Here is a 23,126-nt window from a genome sequence, read left to right as displayed (position 1 = left end):
CCAAATACTGCATTTGTAGTACTCTTTCAAACCAAATACTGCATCTGTAGTACTCCTTCAGACCAAATACTGCATTTGTAGTACTATTTCAAACCAAATACTGCATCTGTAGTACTCCTTCAGACCAAATACTGCATCTGCAGTACTCTTTCAGACCAAATACTGCACCTGTAGTACTCTTTCAAAAGAAATACTGCATTTGTAGTACTCTTTCAGACCAAATACTGCACCTGTAGTACTCTTTCAAGAAAAAGAAATACTGCATTTGTAGTATTTTTTCAAACCAAATACTGCATCTGTAGTACTCTTTCAAACCAAATACAACACCTGTAGTACTCTTTCAAAAGAAAATACTGCATGTGTAGTACTATTTCAAAAGAACTACTGCACTTGTAGTACTCTTTCAAAAGGAAATACTGCATGTGTGGTCCTCAGTCTTGGCATGAGACCTTCCAGCTGCATATTTACATCTCACGTGTTTTGCATGCTTTTCTCGCTGGGTAATGTCACCTCAGATGTCTTGTTTACATCAAGCACAGTCAGATGGTGTAAAACCTCGGCTAGATTCTGCTCATGTCGTGACGGCATTTAGTTACCGCAGTGTCGCCGAAAAACAAACGATTCTTTTGCATTTTCTGAGACTTTGTTCAGCGGCTCTCTGTGGCATCGGCAGAGCAGAGGTGAGGCGGGAGGAACGTGTTCAGACGTTCAAATCTACACAAACAGATCGGGAGTTAGAATAAACCCGATTCCCGAACGAGAACATCCCGAGGTACTGGATGTTCAAAGATAAAGCATAATTTTTTTAGACTAATTTATGTCGTACAGCTCTCAGAGACGAAGAGGAGAAACAAACAGAAGCCGGAGTCTCGGGAGGGCCCGGATGAATCGCGGTGTCGCATTTAAGAGTTTGATTTAAAACAAAAAAGTTCTTTTGTTTCCATTTGGACAATCGGAGCTTTAAAAACGCCGCCAGGGCGCAGCGGCGCTGTGGAGCTGGGAAAATAGTCCGATTTGTACTGAAATAAGGGGTGCGTTTTAAAATGCGACGGCACGCTACACGCCGCTAGCCGAGCGGGATCTCGCATCCAAAATGACTCCGCGTGAGGACGTCGATTTCCAAAGTTTCCCGAAATAGAGAACAAACAAGGCCTCCTCCTGCATTTGTCCTCGGGGATTAGAGAAAACAAACACCGCCGGGGGATTTTCTGATCCGACATATTAAAAGAAAGGTGGGCAGAGATTAACTCCTCGTCGGTTTTGATTCCCCCTGGAGAGCGCTCGATAAACCCCGCGGGAAAAGCGTGAGCGTCGCCGGAGGCCCGGCGCAGATAAGACAGACAATGGGAGCTCGCGGCGGAGGACGGCGGACACGAGATCCAAAACCGCGAGGACGGAGCGAAGATTCGCTTATAAATCAATCGGGCTGCCGGGAGGCCGGGGAAGCGCAGCTGCGGTTGCTATTTTTCGCGCGAGACATTAGCATTTCTGAGAAGGAAGGGTTGAAGACGAGCGATGGGGGGGAGTCGAAGCAGCCACGCAAACAAACTCCTGCGTCGCCGACGACTGGCGCGCAAACTCAGACCGGCTCGCCATGCGTTCTTCGAACTCGGCGTGATTCACGAGGATCGATCAGACATTTCCAGCAGGCAATTAAGAGCTTGCTTTTTGCAGTTCCTAGAACCTTTTCGAGGGCTTCATTTCCTCCGAATTGCTTTAATCGCCGAGTAATTTCGCAGCTTTGGTAAAACAGACGTTAAATAAGTGAAAAATAAAAGCGAGATCAGGGCGATCGTGGTTGGTTGAGCAAAATTCTTAGAAGCATCTCAGCTCCCAGACAAGGTCATTCTTCGGTTCCACAGGAAGTCATGTGACATTGGTGATCGGTCGAACTCACAAGTCACGAGAAGTAACAGATACTTCTGGAGGACGGGGGAGCATCTTTCAAAACCATGGCTGGTCAAACCCTCGGCTGTTTTTGGAAGTGGCGAGAAACGGAGCGACAAAGACGTAAAAAACTCTTCTGGCCTCCAGCGGCTCGCAGAGGAACGTCGACATTTTGGCCAAAATAAGAACGCCGAGTTCATCTTCCTGTTCTTCTTCTTCATCGGTGGTTTGTTTTTTGAGCGTGGCGCTTTCCGTGCACGCCACGCCGGCCTCACTGCCTGCAAGAACGCAAAACTAAAAAGGTTCCCCCGGAGGAGGCCGGTTCCTGGAGCCGGAACGTTCTTAACACTTTTCTACCCGAAAGCGTCTTCCTATATTTCAATCTTCAAACGTTACATTTTAGACGGGCTGCCTCGTTGGGTTTTTTTTTTTATTTTTTATTTTTTCGTAAACCCTGATTCGGATCTCTTGACAGAAGTTTGCTCTTCAAATATTACACAGGGGGTTTTGCATCCTATTATGTGTGTGTGTGTGTGTGTGTGTGTGTACTCACTCTCTCTTCAAGCACCTGGCTGTTGCTGTGCAGCTTCCATCACCTCCCCTTATCCTCCAGTAAACTGGGAACCTTTCAAACATTGCTGCAAGAGACTGCATTTGTGTGTGTGTGTGTGTGTGTGTGTGTGTCTGTGTGTGTGAGACGCGTGCGCGCTTGCGTGCGCACACATTTGACGTAAACTGCGATCTCTAGAGGATGGGGGGTGGAGGGTGAATGACAAAAGATGTGATTCAAACAATATTAGAAAGGGAGGTGGCAACCAAAGGATTTGTGAGGCTGTCAAATTGCCTGATGACACACACACACACACACACACACATGTGCCTTCACCGGGGTTGGGTTGACTCCCAGAAAGCCCCCCCGTCTTGACGCCTGTCAAGCCGGGGCGGCGTCGCTGGAGGGCGAAGGAGCGAGGGGGAAGGGTCCCGGCCTGCCACTCATTCTATCGGACAGATGTCACTCCTTCGCCCTAATAGGTGGCACCAAAACGGAGAAGATGGGCCACTGACACACACACACACACACACACACACTCATACCCTCTCCTCCCACTCGTCTGTAAACACACAAGCGCAGAGAGCCCGTCACTCAGGCGAGCGAAGTGTGTGATCTGACAGGAGACGGGGGGTGATTACATAACACTGATTCCTTTCAAAGGTGTAATTGGATGTGTGTTTACGTCGGTGGGGTTCGGGGGGTTTCGGGGGGTTTCGGGGGGGGTTCCTGGCACCAGCAGGTTCAAAGCTTACGCTCTTCAAAGTCTGCCAAAATAACTAACACCTTGTTATTTTTGGAGGGATCAGAAACGAACGCACGCGAAAACAATGAATCAGACGATGCTCGTTTATTTTTACATGCAAAACGTACATTCGTTTTTAACTTCACCCATAACTGTGTTTAAATACGGCGCGTCGTCCTCCCCTCCCCGCGTTTTTCCCCGCGTAGTGTAAGATAAACCGTTTCCGAAAGAATGCAGGGAGAGATGTACATTTTGAGAAAAATACAAAAATATTTAAAAAAAAAATAAAGTTAAGATGTAAACACAGAGGTGAGGAACTTGGAAACTTCCGATGTGAAGGTAAAACTCCTCATTTTGCCACGAACGGCAGGCCGTCCTTGGAAAAGACGGCGATATCTGATAACCTGACTGTCATGATCTGGGTGTTTTTGAACAAATAATCAATAATTTGAAGGTTACAGATGGAGAAATGTGTTGCGTTATTCCTAAACATTCATTCTTCAGTCTCTGTACCCCTTATCCTGCGCTCAGGGTCCTGCCTTCTCATTGGGCGAGAGAAGAGGTTCGTGGTCATAACCAGGCAACATTTAGAAACAACCAACCACTCACCCTCTCATAAATGCAGTTTACTGGAGATTTATCGTAATTTCCGGGCTATAATCCGCTATTTTTTTTCACACACTTTGAACATTGCTGCTTTCACGATGATGCAGCTATTTATGGATTTTTTTTTTTTTTTTTTGGGCTAACGAGCTTCACGCCGCCAAAACATTTAACCTCGTCACATCGAACCAATGAAATTTTGAGGCCGTTCGATTCCGCTTCTGAAAAAGACAACTTTAATGGTTTTAGTGCGCAGGAGGAAGACCGAGATAGCAATCAGCTATCTCGGAGCGGGGATAGAAAATGGATGGATGGATTTGCAGGTGTTATTTGTTATTAATCGAACAGCACATGTTAGATGTTTTGTCGAGAAGGTCAGAGAAGCTGGACTGAGATGGTCGGGTCATGTAGAGGATTGATAGTGAATATATCGCTAGACGGATGCTGGGATTGGAGCTGCCAGGGAAGAGGTCTAGAGGAAGACCAAGGAGGAGAGGATTTATGGACGTCGTGAGAGAGGATATGAAGTTATTTGGTGTGAGAGAGGACGATACAGAGAAGTGGGTTCGATGGAAAAGGTGCGGCAAGACCTGAGGGGAAATGCCAAAAGGAGAAGATGAAGAATCTACAGGCAGTATTTGGAAAAAAAAGCATTTCCAGTACGTATTTGTGGATGTTACCGGTGTGTGTTTAATTAAAAGTAAAAAAAAATGTCTGTGTAAATATCTAATGTAACAACATGGACAGCTGCGTCCTGTATATGTACACATTTATTTATTTGCCATAAATTCTGGACTATAGAGCACACCTATATATAGGCCGCACCTACTCATTTTTAAAGGAAAAAATAAATTGTACATAAATAAGACGGATTTGTCTATAAGCCGCAGGTGTCTTTGAAACGTGGCAAAATGTCACAGGAAAGATGTTTTTTTGAAAATTTTAATTAAAAGACGATAACATCAAAAACAACTGGTACATAACCATTTTTTGCAAAACGGATACCGAACAGACAGACTGTCGTATCAAATGTATTTCTGCGCGTCTTTTTCATGACGCTCGTGAGTGCAAAAAGCGCAAAACGGTTGATATGAAAAATTAGCGTAAATGCGAGCAGGTTTGCTGAAACAGTTTCATTTGTCCACTGTGAGTGTTGGTGGAAGGAAGCTACTATGATTACCCTATAAAAATCCAGAAATTAGCCCCATCTTTGCAAAAGCCGCAGTTCTCAAAGCGTGTGAAAAAACTTATATGCCCGAATTTATGGTCATTTTTAGCTTGTGCGGCTTATATTCAGGTGCGCCCAATAGTCCAGAAAATAGAACAGCCATTCACTCTCTCACCCTAGAGACATACAAGTATTCCCCTTCTCATTCATCTGTCTAGGCAATTTCGGGTCTCCAATGAAGCATATTTTGGGACTGTGGAAATCAAACCAGGGACCTCCTTGCCGTGGAGGAAGTAGCGCTAACCACCAAAATATTTTTACCTCACAATATTAAAAGAATGAATATTTTTTAAATGATCTCACGGTTATATCCGTTGGGATTCACTGGATTTACTTAAAGAAAGAAATGTCAGAGATGATAAAGATAAAACGCAGCCTCTAAATAGCAAATATTTGGGTCAGTGGGTAGCGTCTGGCCCCGCAAACACATCGAGTGCTTCATCACTCTCTTGTCCAGCTTCATCCCTTGGCGGTTAATTTGTACCGACTCGTTGGACCCGCGGCGATCGGTGCGCCGCCGCACACCAGATCACACGGATTTCTTTCGGCAAAGTCTCCCTTTGGTCTCTGCCGTTAATAGCCCGGGCGCCGGTTCGTTTCCAAACGCTCCCGGAGAGCAGCGTTCCTTGCGCACTCTCGCTGTAAACACACACTCGGTTCATGAATCCAGGGGTCGGAGCGGTGGGAAGGTGCGACGGCCGTCGGAAGAAGGCGGCATTGGTTTCCAAAGTGGCTCCGGCGATATTGACAAACGGGATGAGTAAAATTGCTTCAACTGACCTTGAAGTGGAAGTGAAGGTGGGGTCCCAAAGCCCACCTTTATAACTTGAAAAAAAAAAATACACTTTTAAAGTTCCTCGAAGAAGGCCACTCTGGACTTGGTGCTCTGTAGCGTTAGCTGCGGACGGAAACGAAAAGGCTTCGTCACTGTTAGCGTAACCATGGTAATAACACACAGCCCAAAGGAAAACAAGTCATAGCATCAATGGGAATAATGATATTCCTATTAATGGCTGTGTGTTTATGTGTGTGTGTGTGTGTGTGTGTGTGTGTTTGTTAGTTGGTGATACACTCGAACAAAAGTGCTGTAAACAGGAAACAGAAAGATGCAGATTTCTGTTTACATGCACGAGGTGCTCGCGGCCCTGTTGGGATGTTGGGACGTTGGGATTGACAAGCCTCGATTGGATATTTCTACAGCTTTAACTGCTTCGGAGAGGCTTTTTTTTCTGATTTAGTGCTTCGTTGTCATGTAACTAACTGTGTCATCTGCATAGAATAAAACCTTAATTGTGGGGTAGCCTTGCAGGGCTTCACTAGGGTGAAGCAAATTAAGGATATGAGGAAAAAGGGTCCCCGAGTGCTACGTCCTGTGGGCCTCCGGAATCAGAATAGACTTTATTTATCCCCGAGGGGCAATTGTGGGGTACACGGGCATCAAATTATGAACATCAAAATAAAGTATAATAAATTACTATACAGAATTGTGCAAATTGTACCACTGGTAAGAGACTGTGAGGTACGCTACACTCTGTGATTTTATAATAAATATATCATGGGCGGGTTGGGGGCTGGTGAGGGGTTGCAGGCAGGGCAGCGGATTCTGCGACCTGAGTGGAGCCACTCCAAGGCCGGGTGTAAGATGTAGGACTGATCTGCGAGGATCTTTTTGGCTGTTTTTAGGATTTGGCTATCGTAGAAGCGGGAGAGAGGTCGGAGGGGTCGGCCAATTATTTTGGAGCAGGCCAAGGTGGTGCGCTCCGGGCGATTCCTGCCGTGCCGGTTGATGGAACGGAACCAGCAGGTGAAGGAGAAGGTCATTATGTTCTCAATGAAGGCTTAATGGAACACGGTTAGGATTGTGCCGCTAACCTCAAATGACATCAACTTCCTGACCAGTGGTGACACTTTCAGATGCTTTGGGTTCACCCATGACCGTTCACCAGTCCATCACAGGGTTGCATTTAGAAACATACCACCCCCCCTCCTCTCATTCACACATCTGGGCAGTTTAGAAGTAGAAATACCATCTTTTAAGCCGCTACTTTTTCCACATGCTTTGAACACTGCGGCCTAAACAATGATACGGCTAATTTATTGATTTTTTTGGGGGGGGGGCCTAACGAGCTTCATGCCGCCGAAACATTACCCTCGTCATATCGAACCAATAAAATTACTGTGAAATTTTGAGGAAGACCTAGGAGAAGATTTATGGATGTAGTGATGTATGTATTTAATGAAAAGTTTAAAAAATGTGTCTGTGTATTCCACTAAGTTGCTCTTTTGTTGAATGAATGATGAATTAATGACACCACCCTCATTAGCATAACAACCCCCCCTTACACCTAGCTTCCGCAGAACAACTCTTCCAATTACACAACAAGCCACCATAACCTAGACCCAGCCAAAAACCTAGCAGTTATATTTGGAAACTCTCCATAGGTCATTAGAACTGAAGAGGCCTCTCGGAGGAGTGGTTAAAGGTCTTCAAGTGAAGAAATTCAAGTCCAGTTGCCAAGACAAGAAGAGTTCGACAAGAATTCACCATGACTTGGAGGACCGAGAACCTCCACAGACATGTGTATCTCATGTTACAACGTTGACACCTGCAGCTTATAGACAAGTACGGCTTATACATGTACACATATATTTATTTAGTTTTTTTTAGCTGGTGCGGTTTATATTCAGGTGCGCTCGATAGTCCAGAAATTACGGTACCTTTATTGTCACATTGAGCACAACATCAGTGAAATTTGACCTGCATTGCACTGCATTTAAGCCACCATGGATGAACCCTGAGCAGAAGGCAGCTGAGGAACAGCACCAGGGGAGCTGTTAGGGGTTCAATGTCTTGCTCAACAACACTTCGATTGGCAAGGAGGAGCTGGGGATCGAACCAGAAATGTTTGGTTACACGGCCAACCGCTCTAACCCCCCTGAGCCACGTGGCCTCAGGCCTCCAATGGACCTCCTGCAAAGTGGAGAACCCTGAGGAACCCCATAGGAGACACTGAAAGGTCCCCCCCTTGTCAGGATCCAACCAGGGACCAACAGAAGCACCAACCCCTGTACGGTGGACCATCACTTTTCGCAGGAGTTACGTTACGTCAAGTAAATTTCCAGGAAGTAGAGACGTGACAATTTTGATGGTATTTCCAGCTCTATTAGCCCTCAACAAACGTGTTTAGGAGGCATCGTAGAGTGTGGGGGTATCGCAAAAAAAATACACGCTTTCACAAACTAAATAGCACAAGGTGGACGGTATTCACGCTTAGACGAACGGCAGCGAAGTGGACCAGGACATTGTATGCCGGACACAAACTACAAGGAGATCAGCTGCTTCTCTGCATCAACCAATCAACATGAGGAACGAACAACATGCTCAATTAGCTAATAGCAAGCAAGGTACGGCTCTACTTAGCCAATGGTATTCCAAATGAGATCTCACGTGGGTACAATGGTAGGAGAGCTTGTGTTTTATCTATTTCATGAAATCAATTTTAGTTTAATTTTCCTATATTTTTTACCGTTTTTTTTTAACTTCATATGCTAGAATATGGCTATTTCATCATGAAAAAAATTTCAAATATTGCAAAAAAATGCTAAAGAACGATAAATCGCGACAACCGATTTACAAAGAAAATCCGCTAAGTAGCGTGTGTCCACTGAATACAAATTAAATATATAGTAACAGAAGCGTCTTTCAAAAGTGCTACTTTAATCTCCCAATTGTGAATTTTGCCACACACCAAAACCGGGATTATGGAAACACTGTTTTTTTTTTTTTTGATATTTACCTGACAAATCCCAAAGTAAATTTAAAATGTGCACCCCAGCGAAAGACGGAGATTCGAGACGTTCCCCCTGACGAATCGCCGGGCTGAATCAGAACAGCAGATAATTAAAGGCAGCCAATGTTGACTGAAAAAAATTAAAAAACACTTTGTTTTTTTTTTTTTTTTTTTTTTGCTTTTAATTTTCCGTTTGAATCGGAATCAAGGCGCTTTCGGAATCCGCGACCGACGGCGGGTTTCCCCGAACTCCGGCGCCAGGAGGGCCCGATCAAAAAAAAAAACAAAAAACAAGGAGAGGAGGAAGGGAGGACGATCGATGGCAGCCGGCGAAAAAAAAAAACGCCGTTAATTGTTTTTCTCGGCGGGTTTGAATGAGCGGCTGATTGATCCCTTTCCACGCCGACTCCTGCGGCGCCGGACAAACTTCTCTGCTCTTTTCTCTGGCGGAGCACGAAGGGATTAAAGTATCTGTCGTGTTAAATATTAGGCCGTGGATGAAAGAAGACGCTTCGGGAAAATCGGGGTTGGTTTTTCTGGGCTACGTGTCGGCTGGAGAAAATCCGACGGGGGGAAAGTAAGTGGGAGATGAAAGGGAAGGATTCGCGCTGAGATGTTTACCAACCTTTTATTTTTACCGCCTGGCGCTGCACCTGCGAGCGTCAAAACACGCCTGTCAATCTTTGCGTAACTCACTAAGTTTTAGGGCAGCGGTCTCAGACTCACGGCCCTCGGAAGAATATTTTGTGGCCCCCCCTGCCTGAAATCCGATCTTTAGTGTTTTTTCTCACATGCATCTGGGGGTTTTATACAGTGGGTTTCAAAAAAAGAAAAATTTGAAAACAAAATTATTATTTGGATGAAAAAACTTCTAGCGACATTGTTTCTTTTATTTCTATAAAAAACACTGAAAACAATAGCAAAAAGAAAAAAAAAAAAAAAAACAGGCTAAATTAAAAAGATTGATTTAATAAGCAGAATAGCTTTGTAAACATTATACCTCCTCTTATACGTGCAATTAATCAACTTTCTGATAAATTCTAGCAGCAAATTTTCCTACGGAGACAAGACTTTTTTCTTAACTCAACAATATTTTTAGGGTGTAATTTCATCAATTCTTTTTTAATATTCATTTTTTAATATTAAGTTCGTCATGCATTTCTTAGGGGAACAGTTCATTACATATAAAGCTTTTTATGATTTACCTGCTTACCTCCTTTACGCTAAAACAAAGCAAAAATTTGGACTTAGTGTTACTTGTAAGTAATGATTTTACAGGTTTTATGAATTTGGTTCCTTATATGTTTTTTCTTTTAACTCAACAATATTTTTAGGATGTATTTTAATCAATTCTTTTTTAATATTCATTTTTTATATTAATTTGTCATGCATTTTTTAGAAGAACAGTCCATTACATATAAAGCTTTTTATAATTTACCTGCTTACCTCCTTTACGCTAAAACAAAGCAAAAATTTGGACTTAGTGTTACTTGTAAGTAATGATTTTACAGGTTTTATGAATTTGGTACCTTATATGGTTTTTCTTTTAACTCAACAATATGTTTATGTAATAACTTTTTCATTTTATTTTGCAACAAAAGCTGCATTTTGTAATAAAACTGCCTTATTTCGGAATAAACTGCTGCATTTTGTAATAAACTGCCCCCACGCATTTTGTAATAAATTTTACCACATTTTGTAATAAGTTATTAAGTATTGAGAAGATTATTACAAAATGCACTTGCAACTTTTTTATTCGCTAGAAAATACAATAACATGGTGCATTATGTAATAACAATTCTATAGCACAGTTTATTTGTTTGTTAATTGTATTTTATTTTACTTTAAAGTATTTGTAAAAGCTAGGCCTATTATTAGTATCACTGTATTAGCCTTGTAGCATTACTTAGCAATTACTATCAGTACACTATTCGAAGGTTGCATTAACAGAGAATATTCTATAAATTCCATGTTATTACATTTCCTAGAGAATAAAAAAGTTGCAAGTGTATTTTGTAATAATCTTCTCAAAATGTAACAACTTATTACATAATGCAGCAAAATTTATCACAATATGCGTTGGGGCAGTTTATTACAAAACGCGGCAGTTTATTACAAAATGCAGCTTTATTAAAAAATGAAATGAAAAAGTTATTACATTTTGGACATTTATTACAAAATGCGGCTCAACAAGGCGCACCCTTGCAACCCTGCAGGCCAAGCGAGATGTGCAAGGAAAGAATGAAAGAATGAATGAAAGGATCTATGAATCAAGATTTGAGCTGAGGTGCAGCTGCTCGCTGCGCCTCTGGCTTGGAGATCTGCGCTTCGTTCCACGTTGGCTCTGCTCCCCCCGGCTTCCCCCTCCCTACCTCGCAAACTTCACGGCACTTGGCTCTGCTCAGCCTCTGAATATCTTTGGTCAACCTCAGCCTCCGCTCACATTTCGGGATCGGGCCGGCTTAAAAACTACTCATATCGTGTGTCGGGTTTTAAGAAATGCCGGAAGAAAAAAAAAAGAGGCCAAACAGCGCCCGGGATGTGGAGGCTGCTGAAGATGAGGGAGAGGAGTTTGAGAGGACAAACCCGAAGGTGTCATCGTGACGAAAGCGAGGGAGTTAATCTACAGAGCGACAGCGGCTAGGGATTTTCCGGGACTTTTCCAAGTTATGGTGGGGAGAGCGTTCTCAGAGGGTTGGAGAACCGGAGATGAGGCTGCCAGGCTCGCTTTCTTTCAATCACAGGTTGAACTCTATAGAGACATGCAACGATTCACTCTCGTGGAAATCTTCTTGTCGTGGCATCTGGACTTGAATTTCTTCACTTGGTAGAAGTTTCAGCCCTCATCTGAGAGGCTTCTTCAGTTCTAATGACAAGTGGGGAGTTTCCGAATAAGCGGCAACTGGTGGTGTTTTTTAGGTCGCTCCTTTGTCCCCGCCGAACGACACCCCCGTTAGAATAACAACCCTGAGACCCGGTATCAGTCGATCAACTCTGCCACTTACATGAACAGCCATCATAACCTAGACCTGCCCAAAACCCTGGCAGTTACATTTTAAAACTCCCCACGGGTCATTGGAACTGAAGGAGCCTCTCGGATGGAGTGTGAAACGTCTTCAAGTGAAGCCTGTGGAGCAGGGTTGGGCAAGCTTTTTGGCTCAGGGGCCGCATTGCCTTTTAAAATTTGACAGACGGGCCGGGTCAGCACAAGATACAATAAATATTAAAAAAAAAAAAAAAAAAAAAAAAAAAACGCTTTTATTAACAGTACATATCAGACTCGTCTGACAGTTGCTTTGAAAATAAAACCAGCTTGGTTTTAAAGGCTCTGACGTTTGCTTGCATTTCATGCACCAAGCGTTTTTTTTTTTTTATCCTGGTAGTTTCACGTGCAGCTCATTTATGTGTCAGTATGTCCACAGTAAAGGTTAAATCACAAAGCCAATCTGCGTCATTCAGCTCAAGAAAATTCTCAAGTAGCTCCAAAAATGAAATGATCTCCTGTTTGAGCTCCCTTATTAATTGATCCAATCATTCATATCAAGGATGAATTCTGTACCAATCTTTGGCGGGCCGGATTAAAAAGACCAACGGGCCGGATGTGGCCCGCGGGCCGCAGTTTGCCCAACCCTGCTGTAGAGGTTCTCGGTCATCCGGGTCATGGCGAATTCTCATGGAAATCTTTTTTTGTCATGGCAGGAAGAGTTGACCGGCAGGAACTAGGTCTAAGGGGGTTGTTATGCTAATGACATTAGCATACCCATCCATTTACATAACAAGCCACCACATTTAGACTCGCAAAAACCTCCCTACAGGTCATTAGAAATGAAGGAGCCTCTCAGATGACGTCTGAAAAAGTGAAGAAATTCAAGTCCAGTTGCCACGACAAGAAGATTTTGACAAGAATTCACCATGACCTGTATGAACCTCTATGGAAATGTTCACCCCCTCATTCACAGATCATATAGAGCCATACCACGATTCGATTGGACGGTTTAGAATTTAAACCGTCCAATCGAATGGTGGTTGTTTTCGGACTGTGGGGGGAACCAAGAGAACCTGTAGGAACCCCATGCAGACGCAGGGAGAACATGCAGACTCCACACTTAAAGGCTCCCCTGTTGGAATCCAACCGGCGGCCTTCTTGTTGTGAAGCGCTAACAGTTGCGCCGCCGCCACCGCCCCGCCTGATGTGGTTCGTCTTCGGGAAAAAAAAATGTCGAACCTGACCCCTCGGAGCATTCTCCATCTGTTCCATCGGTCTCTCCGGCTTTGGCGGAAATGTTTTAACTTCCCGACAAACTCTCCATCTCCTTCTCCCCCCCGCCTCCTCCTCGACCTCCTCATCCTTCTCCTTCCCCCTCCGGCCGTCCTCCATATCAAGACAAACGACCGCTGCTTCTGATTCAATTAGACCCGACACTTCCGGCGGCGCTGCGGCTCCTCGCGACCGAGCCGCTGACTGACTCCCCGGCTAAAATCAATTAGCAGCCGCTTAGCGTTCTTACACCGTGGAGACAAAAGCGACCAGGGCCGGTATGTTTTGTTTCATTATTCTTTCGGGGGGGGGGTTTGAGAGATATGTGAGCGGGGGGCCGATAACGCCCAATGTGCCGGTTCATCGGGGGACAACAGAAATAGAATCCGCCGTTTTGCTTCTTTTTTTTTTTTTTTTTTTTTCTTCTCACATTTTCAGTGTCTCTGACCAATCAATTTCGAAATGTCCCCCAAGAACCAAAGAGTCCGGCGCTTTCCTCGCTTTCATGTCATTTCGTATAATGGCTTCACGGCGTATCCGAGGCGGCGCGGTCGAGATGAAACTTCCGCCAAAGGTCGCCCGCTGGGACACAGATTTCCCTATCGGTTGTTTCGGCGGGATTGATATTTATTTCTTTTTTTTTTTCCCGACACTTTAGGGCTGAAGAATTTTTAGAGGTCATAGTGGAAAATGTATGAACATCCACAACACACACATACACACACATACTCCACTGGTCTCATGGGCTCCATCAAAGAAGAAAGTCCGGGCTGGAAAATGAAAAATGAACCCGGGGCCGGGCGGGGAGAGTCACTGTTAAGCGATGCTGTGAGAATCGATACCCCGGCTTTCAATTCGAAGACGGCGAGGTGTGGCTGCGGTGCAACGGGGGGGGGATATTTGGTTTGATTGACAGGTGGGCCGCGTGCGGGAGGAGATGTACGCTCGTCCCGTCTGGACACGCCCTGACGGCCGCTGATTGCATTTATGCTTTTAATGCAATTTTAACACATTTTTTTTTTACATTTTCAGGTAAAGTCATCCATTTATTTATTACCTAGACAGCTTCTTCTGCATTCAGGGTCACAGTTGGGCCTTGTGCCTATCTCAGCTCTCATTGGGCCAGAGGCGGGATTCTATTATTTACTACTACTACTATACTACTATTCACCCTCTCATTCACATAAAACAATCATTCATTCACATATCATACAGACAAGCAAGTATTCACCCGTCATATAGAGACATAAAACCATTCATACCGTCATTTAGTTCTCAAAAAGAAACATAAAACCATTCACGCATTCATTCACACTTCAGTTCATCCTCTCATATAAACATGTCTTTCCTGGACTTGGTCAAGTTCAGTTGCCAAGACAAGAAGATTTCACCATGACCCGGATGACTGAGAACCTCTATGGACACGTCATATCGAGACATACGACGGTTCAGGAAGATCCGCAGAGTCCTCTAGGAGGATACAGCGCAGATACTCATCCAGGCTCTAGTCCCCTCTCGTTTGGACTACTGCAAATCCCTCCTTGCCCAGCAGGCCTCTGGAGCTTATTCAGAAAGCGGAGTTCAACCTTCCCAAATTCTCCCACACAACTCCCCTTCTTCTGTCCCTACACTGGCTCCCGGTAGCCGCCCACATCAAGTTCAAGTCCCTGGTGCTCGCCTACTGGGCAGTGAATAGGACAGCCCCGTCTTATCTCCAGGCTATGGTCGAGCCACATGTCCCTACCCGTCCCCTCCGATCTGCCACTTCTGGGATGGAACCGGTCTCGGCTCTTGTCGGTCTCGGCTCCTCCGTGGTGGAACGAACTCCCGAAAAAAGGTCAGAATAGCGGGGTCGCTGCCCATCTTTCGCCGTGAGCTGAAAAAATACCTCTTCACCAAGCACTACCCCGCTAATCGCACTTAGCCTCCAACTCGCCTAAAAACATACCTCTTCACCAAGCACTACCCTGCCAATCGCACTAAATTGGGAATGGTTTTTCATATAACTTCCGATTTCTCCCTCATTCTGAGGAGGTTATTGATTCACACGCCCGTGGAATATTACTTTATGGCGTCTTTGTGTTTGAGTTTCTGTGAGCACCTTTTTGAAGTGGCTGTGTTTGCTGGTTCCCTGCTCTGTGTTCTGGTTGTGGATGACGTCCAGGGGCGTCTCCCTCTCCTTCAGCTTCAGACTCTCGATCTCCGTCTTCAGTTCGTTCAGCTGCTCTTGCAGGTGTTTGCTCTTCTCCATGTACTCCACCCTAAACGGAGGGAGGAAGGGGATTAGAAAACTTTGAACCGTGACGGAAATTCAGCAAACGCACGGATATTTCGCAAAACTAGCATTTAGCTGTGATTCCAGCTCACGAGTCTGCCTGTTTTGACGGGAAGATTGATTTCACAGAAAACCTTTCAGAATATTTAGTTGTGCTTTTCAAAAACAGCTTAAAAAAAAAAACGAATAAAAAAAAAAACACCTGACATTTGAGTTCAATTTCAGAGTTCATTTGGACTTAGGTTGTTTTTCTGGACCGAAATAATCAAACCGATGTATTTTGTGACAGTCTGAAGTTTCTAAAAGTGAGTTTGTCAGTGAAGGTCCCTTTTGTTGGCCCCATGAGCGTCACATGACTGTCACCGTGCTTCGCAACTTGCCGCCTCGCCACTTCTTTTTGACAAAAAATAGAACCGTTGAGCTCAAGTTTGGTTCCTGGAACAAGCCTCTTCCTGGGGAGCCTTTGAGTTCTGCACTACACCGGCAGTAGGGGACCACGGCGGGGACGGCTACATCTGGCCAGAAAAGCTTTTGACCTCTTGCTCAGTCCATTTCTCGCTGGTTTCGGTCTATTGTGTCGCGACCACAAACTGCCGACCATTGACCGCAAGACATATTTGGTAATGGGCGTGGCCTATGAGTTCCACCAATCACAGAGCACCTACGTCACGTGAGTTCCTAAGGGACGTTAAACGGTTCAGAACGCTAAGATACCAGCTTGGTTGGGTTCAGCTGCAAGTTTTACCCAAAAAGTGAATCTGAACCGCCGCTTGATCTCATTCGGAAGTCCGATCAATCGGGGGGAAAACCGAGTGGTATCACGCCACGGCGGAAGGAGAGGATGGAGCACTCACTTCTCCTTCTCGATCTCCATGGAGAGGCGTTTCATGTCGGTATCTTTAAAGTCGAAGCTGAGGTTCTCCCGGCTGAAGCTCAGGTCGGGAGGCAGGCTGGCAGCTGGCAGCGCCGGCGACTGCGGGGGGAAGGCGGAGGGGAAAGGAACAGCTGTCAGGGAAATCACGGCAAAAGGGAAAGAAAGAGAGGGGGGGAAAAAAAAAACAAAAGAAGAGAGAATCAAAGGATGGGAAATGTGACAGGGGGGGTAAAGACGTCAGGGTTGTGAGGGAGGACAAATAACGAGGAAGGGTAAAGCGAAGAAGAGGAGCGGAGACGAATTCGGTGGAAAAGTCTGACGCGGAAAAAAGAAAATGGACTTAAATCACCCCTGCTGCTGGACACGCTTCCACGTTATTCAACATCGTACGCTATCTCCCGATTAGCAAGATGTCACGAGACTTTTATTTATTTTTTGTTTATTTTTTATGTTCATTTTATCAGTTTTATTTATTTGTTTATTTTTATTTTTATTTTTACTACTTAATTGATTTCTTATCGATTTCGTCATTTCGGTCGCAGGCATAATTTACAGTCATTTGGTTAAATTCAGCTGGTAGAGCTGGGTTCACCTCCAAGCAGACAGACGTCTGCATGTGTTGAGCCGCATTTTGTGATAAAAATGTAATAACTTTTTCATTTCATTTTATAATAAACTGCCGCATTTCGTAATAAACTGCCCCATCGCATTTTGTAATAAATTTTACCGCATGTTGTAGTAAGTTATTACATAAAGAAGATTATTACAAAATGCACGTGCAACTTTTTTATTCTCTAGGAAATGTAATAACATGGTGCATTATGTAATAACAATTCCAAAGCATAGTTTATTTGTTTGATGATTGTATCTCATTTTACTTTAAAGTATTTGTAAAAGCTCGGCCTATTATTAGTATCACTGTATTAGCCTAGCACTTAGCAATTGCTATCAGTACACTATTCAAAGGTTGCATTAACAGAGAATATTCTATAAATTCCATGTTATTAGATTTCCTAGAGAATAAAAAAGTTGCAAGTGCATTTTGTAATAATCTTCTCAAAATGTAATAACTTATTACATAATGCGGCAAAATTTATGACAAAATGCGTCGGGGCAGTTTATTTCAAAACGCATCAGTTTATTACAAAATGGGGCTTTATTACAAAATGAAATGAAAAAGTTATTACATTTTGAACGTTTATTACAAAATGTACTGTTATTAAAAAACAGCATGCCAAGGTGTTCTTGGGCAAGGCACGGAAGCCCAACACACTCCACACAGCGTCACATCCCGGCCGAACGTGCGCGCCCCCATAGATGAGAAGCGGAGCTAATACACGATATAAATGTAAATCCACGGTTGGGCGCAAGAGTCCGGACGGCGGGGCGGAGACGTCCAACGAAAACACACTCTGGCAGGGCGTGAGAGAGCAATTCGACAGGGACCGGAGGAGACGGGGATACTCTGCGCTCGTGTGTGTGTGTGTGTGTGTGTGTTGGTACCTCTCGCTCACAGTTCTGACGTCTCTCATATGTAGCCTTTTGTGTGTGTTTATGTGTGTTCCAGTGTGCGAGGCAGTGTTTACAGACCCCGTTCATTTGTCAGACGAAATTAGTTTGTGTTTTTACTCGGCGAGGATCTGCGGTCCAGCGGGGCGTCGTTTAGCGCGTGAACGATGTCGAAGCTGCCGCGTCGCTGTGGATTCGGTTCTTTCTCTGAATTTTGAAATTAGAAAGAAGATCCTCGAGGTTCTTCGCCAGAACTTTCTTCTTTTTAGCAAGAAACCAGCGGGTTCAAAAGGCCAAAATATGATTTGTAATCTTTTTAATCATATGTTCCCCGAGTGATAACCATGTAAAATTTTTTTTATCATTATTATTCCAATTATTATCAGTCACTCATTATGTGCTGGAACCTATCCCAGCTGTCATTGGTCAACGCTTTACCGGTCACCAGCCAATCACAGGGGATCATACAGAGACGTGAAACCGTTTGCCCTCACATTCAAACATTTGGGCAATTCAGGGTCTCCAAAGAACCTCCTGCATGTTTTTGGACTGTAAAAGGAAGTTTTGAAGAAACCAATGCAGACAAGCCACCCAAATATCATTATAATTATTAATATCAAATTTTCCAGGTTGAGTTTAATTTTTTTTTTGACAATTTTTAATTTTATTTTTTCTCTATTTTCTTTATTTGTGCATGCCTTTGCTATTTTCTTATTGTCTCCTAATTGTCTCTCTGTTTATATTTATTCATATTTATTGACACTTAAACTATTACGCTGCTGTGACAAAAGAATTTTCCCCTATGGTGATCAATAAAGTGTATCTTATTTTTATATTATTTATATTTTGTCAGCGAATTCGGGGGATATTTTTCTTTTCTGACAATCTTTAAAAATATTTTCTATTTAAACCTTTAAATCCTTGTACTCAGACAGTCAGAAACCGCAGACATCTTCATGCGTCGAATATGTTTACAGCATATTTAATGTATTTGTCATGTTTATGTCTTTCCTGCACCTGAATGTGATCACTCAGGATGATGATCATGGGTTACACACACAAGCGTGTGTGTGTGTGTGTGTGTGTGTGTGTGTGTGTGTACCGTATAGACCCTGCTGGTGATTTCCAGCAGCTTGTGCTTGGCCCTGTGCTCGGACGCCCTGGCTTCCTGCAGATCTTGCTTCAGCTGCTCGGCCTCCTTCGCCCTGAGGGACGGCGGACGAGACGGCAGCGTTAAATTCTTTTAATTCGCCGCAGCCCTTCAGAGGACGCGCCCAAGCTCGAATTATCCCCAAAACCTGGTTGTGTAATTGGTTCCCCGGCACTCAGAGAAGCGTGGATGTTCGCGTGTTATTACCCGTATGATGGATGTATCGTCCGTGCGAGTGTGAGCGCTACACGGGGGTGATTATATCTCTCGCGCCTCGAGGGCCTGAGCGAATGTGGCCATTTGCCTTGTCGAGTGCCGCGTGTTGAAATGCCTCTCGTTTTCATCGAGGAAAAAAAAAAAAAGCGCTAACTGACGAGTGGTTAATGGTGCCGCTTTGAGATGATTGCCCGATAAATGGTGAGGTGGACGATTTCCTGAGTTTATTCGCCATTTTATTACCAAAAGGACTCGAAAGAGCCGGCGTCCATCAGGTTTTAATCAAAGATCCGTCTTCAATCCGCCGACTATCTGAACAGAACTGGTTGATAGGTGATGAAAAATAAATACAAATGTATTAAATTTCCTCTCGGCTCCTCCCACAGACCGAAAACACGCAGGAGGTTTATTGGAGACCATGAATTGCGTGTAAATGTGAAGGTGAATGGTTGTACGACAAGCGGTAAACATGATGATTAAATGAATGAATGAATAGTCTGTGTTTCAAAACAGTCTTTTTCCTGCTAAGGTCGGGACGCTTGCGGACGTCGTCGTGGTGATTTCATGCTAATTTCCGAGAAACTCCTTCCTGTCGGGTAATTTCTTGCTCGTTTTCCCAGTAAAGTGCTGAGCGCTCCTGACAAAGGTGATTTTTTTAAAAGCTCTTCCCCTTGTGATCTTTTCTCCCCGTCCCGCTCCTCTCTCATCTTTCCGAAAGACGCTCAAAATGCCTTGCGGTCGGAAAGTGTCCTGCGAGCCATTATCACTTCTTGGCACTTTCCCGCTGATTTCTCGCGGCCGTTTGCCGCCCTAAGTCCGGGAGTGGTGAATTTAATCCTTCCCCCTGAAAAAAAATCCAGAACAGGAAGTGAACGCCCGTAACTCCGCCGCTGTGATGTAAACGCGGGAGATCTCGGAGGTCGTCGGTAAACACGGATCAAATGCGCCGGCCCGCTGTGACGCCGGTGCCTCGATAAGAAGTCCAGCCATCGCTTTAATTTTTCTTTCGCAAACAATTCAGTAGCACAAATGAAAAAGTCTGAGTCTCAGGCGTCCTCCTCTGTGTGAAGAACACCGCCGCCGTAGCCGAGTGATTACCTGCCGTCCCGGAGAACAAAGCTTTTTTTTTTTTTTTTTTTTTTTTTTTAATTAAATTATTTTAAACAAGTCGAAACGAAAAAAAAAAAAAAAAAAAAACATTCTCATCCTTTGATCGAGCCTCCGAGCCCCCCCCCCGACCCCCGAAAAACGAGAGTCCGGGAGCAAGTCGGCATTAACCGCCTGTAACGAGTCGGGAACATGGCGGGGAAGTTCTTTCTCCAAAGCGGGTCGGGTCCTGCTCGGCGGCGTCTCTTTCTTCAAAGTAGTCACATTTCAAACAAAAGCAGGAGGAGGGGAGCGGGTTCGGGGACGGGGGGGCTCTTGGAAAGCAAGATGTGGGACTTTTTGAAGTATCTGAGAGAGCGAGCACGTATGTGTGTTTGAGTCGGATCTGTTCCAGAGAGATAGCGCGCACGGACTCGACACCCCTTCTCCCCTCCCCGACACACACACCTTCTCTCGGACTCCTCGGCCATCTTGAGGGCCAGCATCTCCGCCTCGAGCATCTTCTGCTCCATGAGACGCCGCTCCTCCTGGCCGCGCATGGCGCTCACTTTGATGCGTTGCATCTCCGTCTCGGCCTCGGCGGCTTTCTGGGCCAGCAGCTTGGCCTCCTCCTCGGCGATCTGGGCCTTTTCGGCCAGCAGGTCGGCCGTCTGCTCCGAACGCAGCTGGAGGGGAGGAAAAAAGGGACGGGGGGGTGAAGAGGAGGATTTGTAATTGTGCGAAATTAAGAAAAAATATTTGAAAAACTGGGTCACCGCTACCTCTGCTATATTTGCAGAAATGAAAGTGGAGAAAAGTGTCAAGAGTGATGTTTGATGTAAGACTGTCAGCCAGAAGGAAAAGTAGTTAGAATAGTGAGCTAGTATCACGCAGGGGTGTCAGACTTATGTGCGCAATGGTTGCCCTTAAAGGACCACAAGTAACAATAACAGTATAAATGTAACTAAATGTCATGTAAAATAAATGTAACTTTCCCTTAATGTGAAACGACTCTGAATTTATTACTCATTCGTATCCAAAATTTGCATAGATGTAAACAAAATTTATGTTTACTTGTTGCTCTGTTCCGACATAAATCTCATTACTCCATCGATCAATAATCAAACTATAAAGAAAAATATCATCCGACACTATTTATGACATTAACTTTGTCCAATGTCTTTATAGTTTATTACACTTTATAGCTTATTTGTATTTCTTATTCTCCCCCTTTTTTTTACTGTTTATACAATTTTCCACTATTATTATTATTGTTATGTTTTTCTTGTAATTCTGGCACAATAATTTCCTTCGGGATAAAAAATAAATTGTTCTCATTCTTATTCTTAAAACCTTTTTGACCCAATTGAGAGGGGCAGAATAACAGAAAAAGTACAACCAACAAGCGTGAGCTGCTAAGAACATGTGTGACAGATGTAGAGTTTTACAAAAACTAATGGCTGCACACAGCCTTGCAGATTTGTCTCCATAAATACACAAACCTATTAACAGTAAATACATTGCTAATTTTAATTTTTGGACAATTTGTTGTTTATAAGGAAGGCTAACTTTGGCGTACTTAGCTCGTGTTTGGTGTCCAAATGTTGACATACTCTTAGACAACCATCCAACTTTATTGTAAAACTTTAATGTGTTAAAAAAAAGGAAATAAATATATATAAATATGAACATAAATATAAATAGAAAGGCAGAAGACAGGAGATAGCGGGACAAAAAAAAAACCAAAAAAACATGGGAAATGTAGTTTATGTTCATTCCACGTATTTGACTTATTTATTTTAAGACAATCAGGCCTTTTAATATGTTCTCACAGGCCACATAAAATGACACGACGGGCCACATTTGGCCCGCGGGCCTCGAGTTTGACTCGTGGTGTAATGGATATATTGGTAGAAGGATTGAAGGGTTGAAATCACCAGGCATGAGACCTGGAGGAGCACCAAAGTGAAGAGTTATGGATGGAGTGAAAGAGGAGATGAAATTAGTTGGTGGGAGAGACTCGCTGTGGGGACTCCTGAAGCAGGAACAGCCCAGAAGACAAGAACCTTCATGAATACCAATTATATGGGTATATCCCAATGCTATTTGGGGATTTGTTTGTTTAGAGGTTTATCAGGACTGTGTACAATTACATTAAGCACAGAGGCAGAGATGTTTTTTTACCAGATTGTAGCTCAATTTCCATCTGTAGTTCTGGGAAGACAATACAAAAATAATTCTGGGTGATGTAAATAAAAATCATCCATTCCTTATCAGTACAGCTTATCTAGGGCGGAGGGCTGTCCCAGCTGTCATTGGCCGAGAGGTGGGGTTCACCCAGTTGATCACCGGGCCACATGTAGAGACACAAACGTGCACCCTCTCCTCCACACATCTGGGCAGTGGAGAGCCTCCAATGAACCCTGATAGAATCCAACCAGGGACCCTCTTGCTGTTAGCTCGGAGCGCTAACAACCTGGCGCCCGAAACAATAAGTTGACCGAAGACCCTAGATTGCAAGCTGAAAGGGGCAGTACTCGTATGCCTCATCTGTGGCCCTGCGATCGGCTCATACGGGGTTTTCGTCTTCTTCGTCAAACCTACCAAGGCCTCGTTGGCCATGTGAGCTTCATCCTGGAGCTGCATCAGCCTCCTCTCCAGCTCGTCCCTGGTCCTTTCTGCCTCCTCCCGGAGCTGCTTCTCCTGCTGCAGGCGCTGCCTCTCCATCTGATCGGACCAGGAGAGCGGGAACCCGTCACGGGTCGGCTTCTCGGATCCTCGCCGTTCTTCCGTACGCCGTCGGCCTTACCTGCTTCCTGGCTCGCTCCTCCCTGGCCTGGGTCTTCATCTGCTGCACCTCCAGGGAGTCCACCCGGCGCCGCCGCATGAACAGGTCGTGGCTGCCGATGCAGAGCTGCAGGATCTGCGCCGAAACCGTATGGTTAAAAAATGTT

General features: G+C 44.4%; 1 protein-coding gene across 2 annotated transcripts in view; it reads right to left on the bottom strand.

Annotated features, from left to right (window-relative positions):
* Positions 1-3,275: 3,275 nt before the first annotated feature.
* nf2a (NF2, moesin-ezrin-radixin like (MERLIN) tumor suppressor a) overlaps positions 3,276-23,126 on the bottom strand; it is a 45,007-nt gene continuing 25,156 nt past the window's right edge. Inside the window, exons 10-16 of one of the 2 annotated variants that reach the window (XM_086169799.1) lie at positions 22,982-23,095; positions 22,777-22,899; positions 20,641-20,858; positions 18,823-18,925; positions 16,192-16,310; positions 15,164-15,323; positions 3,276-5,911 (exon numbers count right to left, since the gene is read on the bottom strand). In XM_086169799.1, coding sequence (XP_086025925.1) covers positions 5,861-5,911; positions 15,164-15,323; positions 16,192-16,310; positions 18,823-18,925; positions 20,641-20,858; positions 22,777-22,899; positions 22,982-23,095 — 888 coding nt within the window. In that variant the 3' untranslated portion in view covers positions 3,276-5,860. Of the gene's footprint in view, positions 5,912-15,163; positions 15,324-16,191; positions 16,343-18,822; positions 18,926-20,640; positions 20,859-22,776; positions 22,900-22,981; positions 23,096-23,126 lie in introns of both variants that reach the window. The other variant, XM_086169800.1, reaches the window with a different exon arrangement.

Source organism: Fistularia commersonii, chromosome 22, assembly GCF_037954325.1.
Source record: "Fistularia commersonii isolate RoL2024-O1a breed Wild chromosome 22, RoL_Fcom_v1.0, whole genome shotgun sequence".
Lineage (NCBI taxonomy): Eukaryota > Metazoa > Chordata > Actinopteri > Syngnathiformes > Fistulariidae > Fistularia > Fistularia commersonii.
The sequence above is the reverse complement of the archived record's forward strand: the minus strand, read 5'-3'. Positions and strand labels throughout refer to the sequence as shown.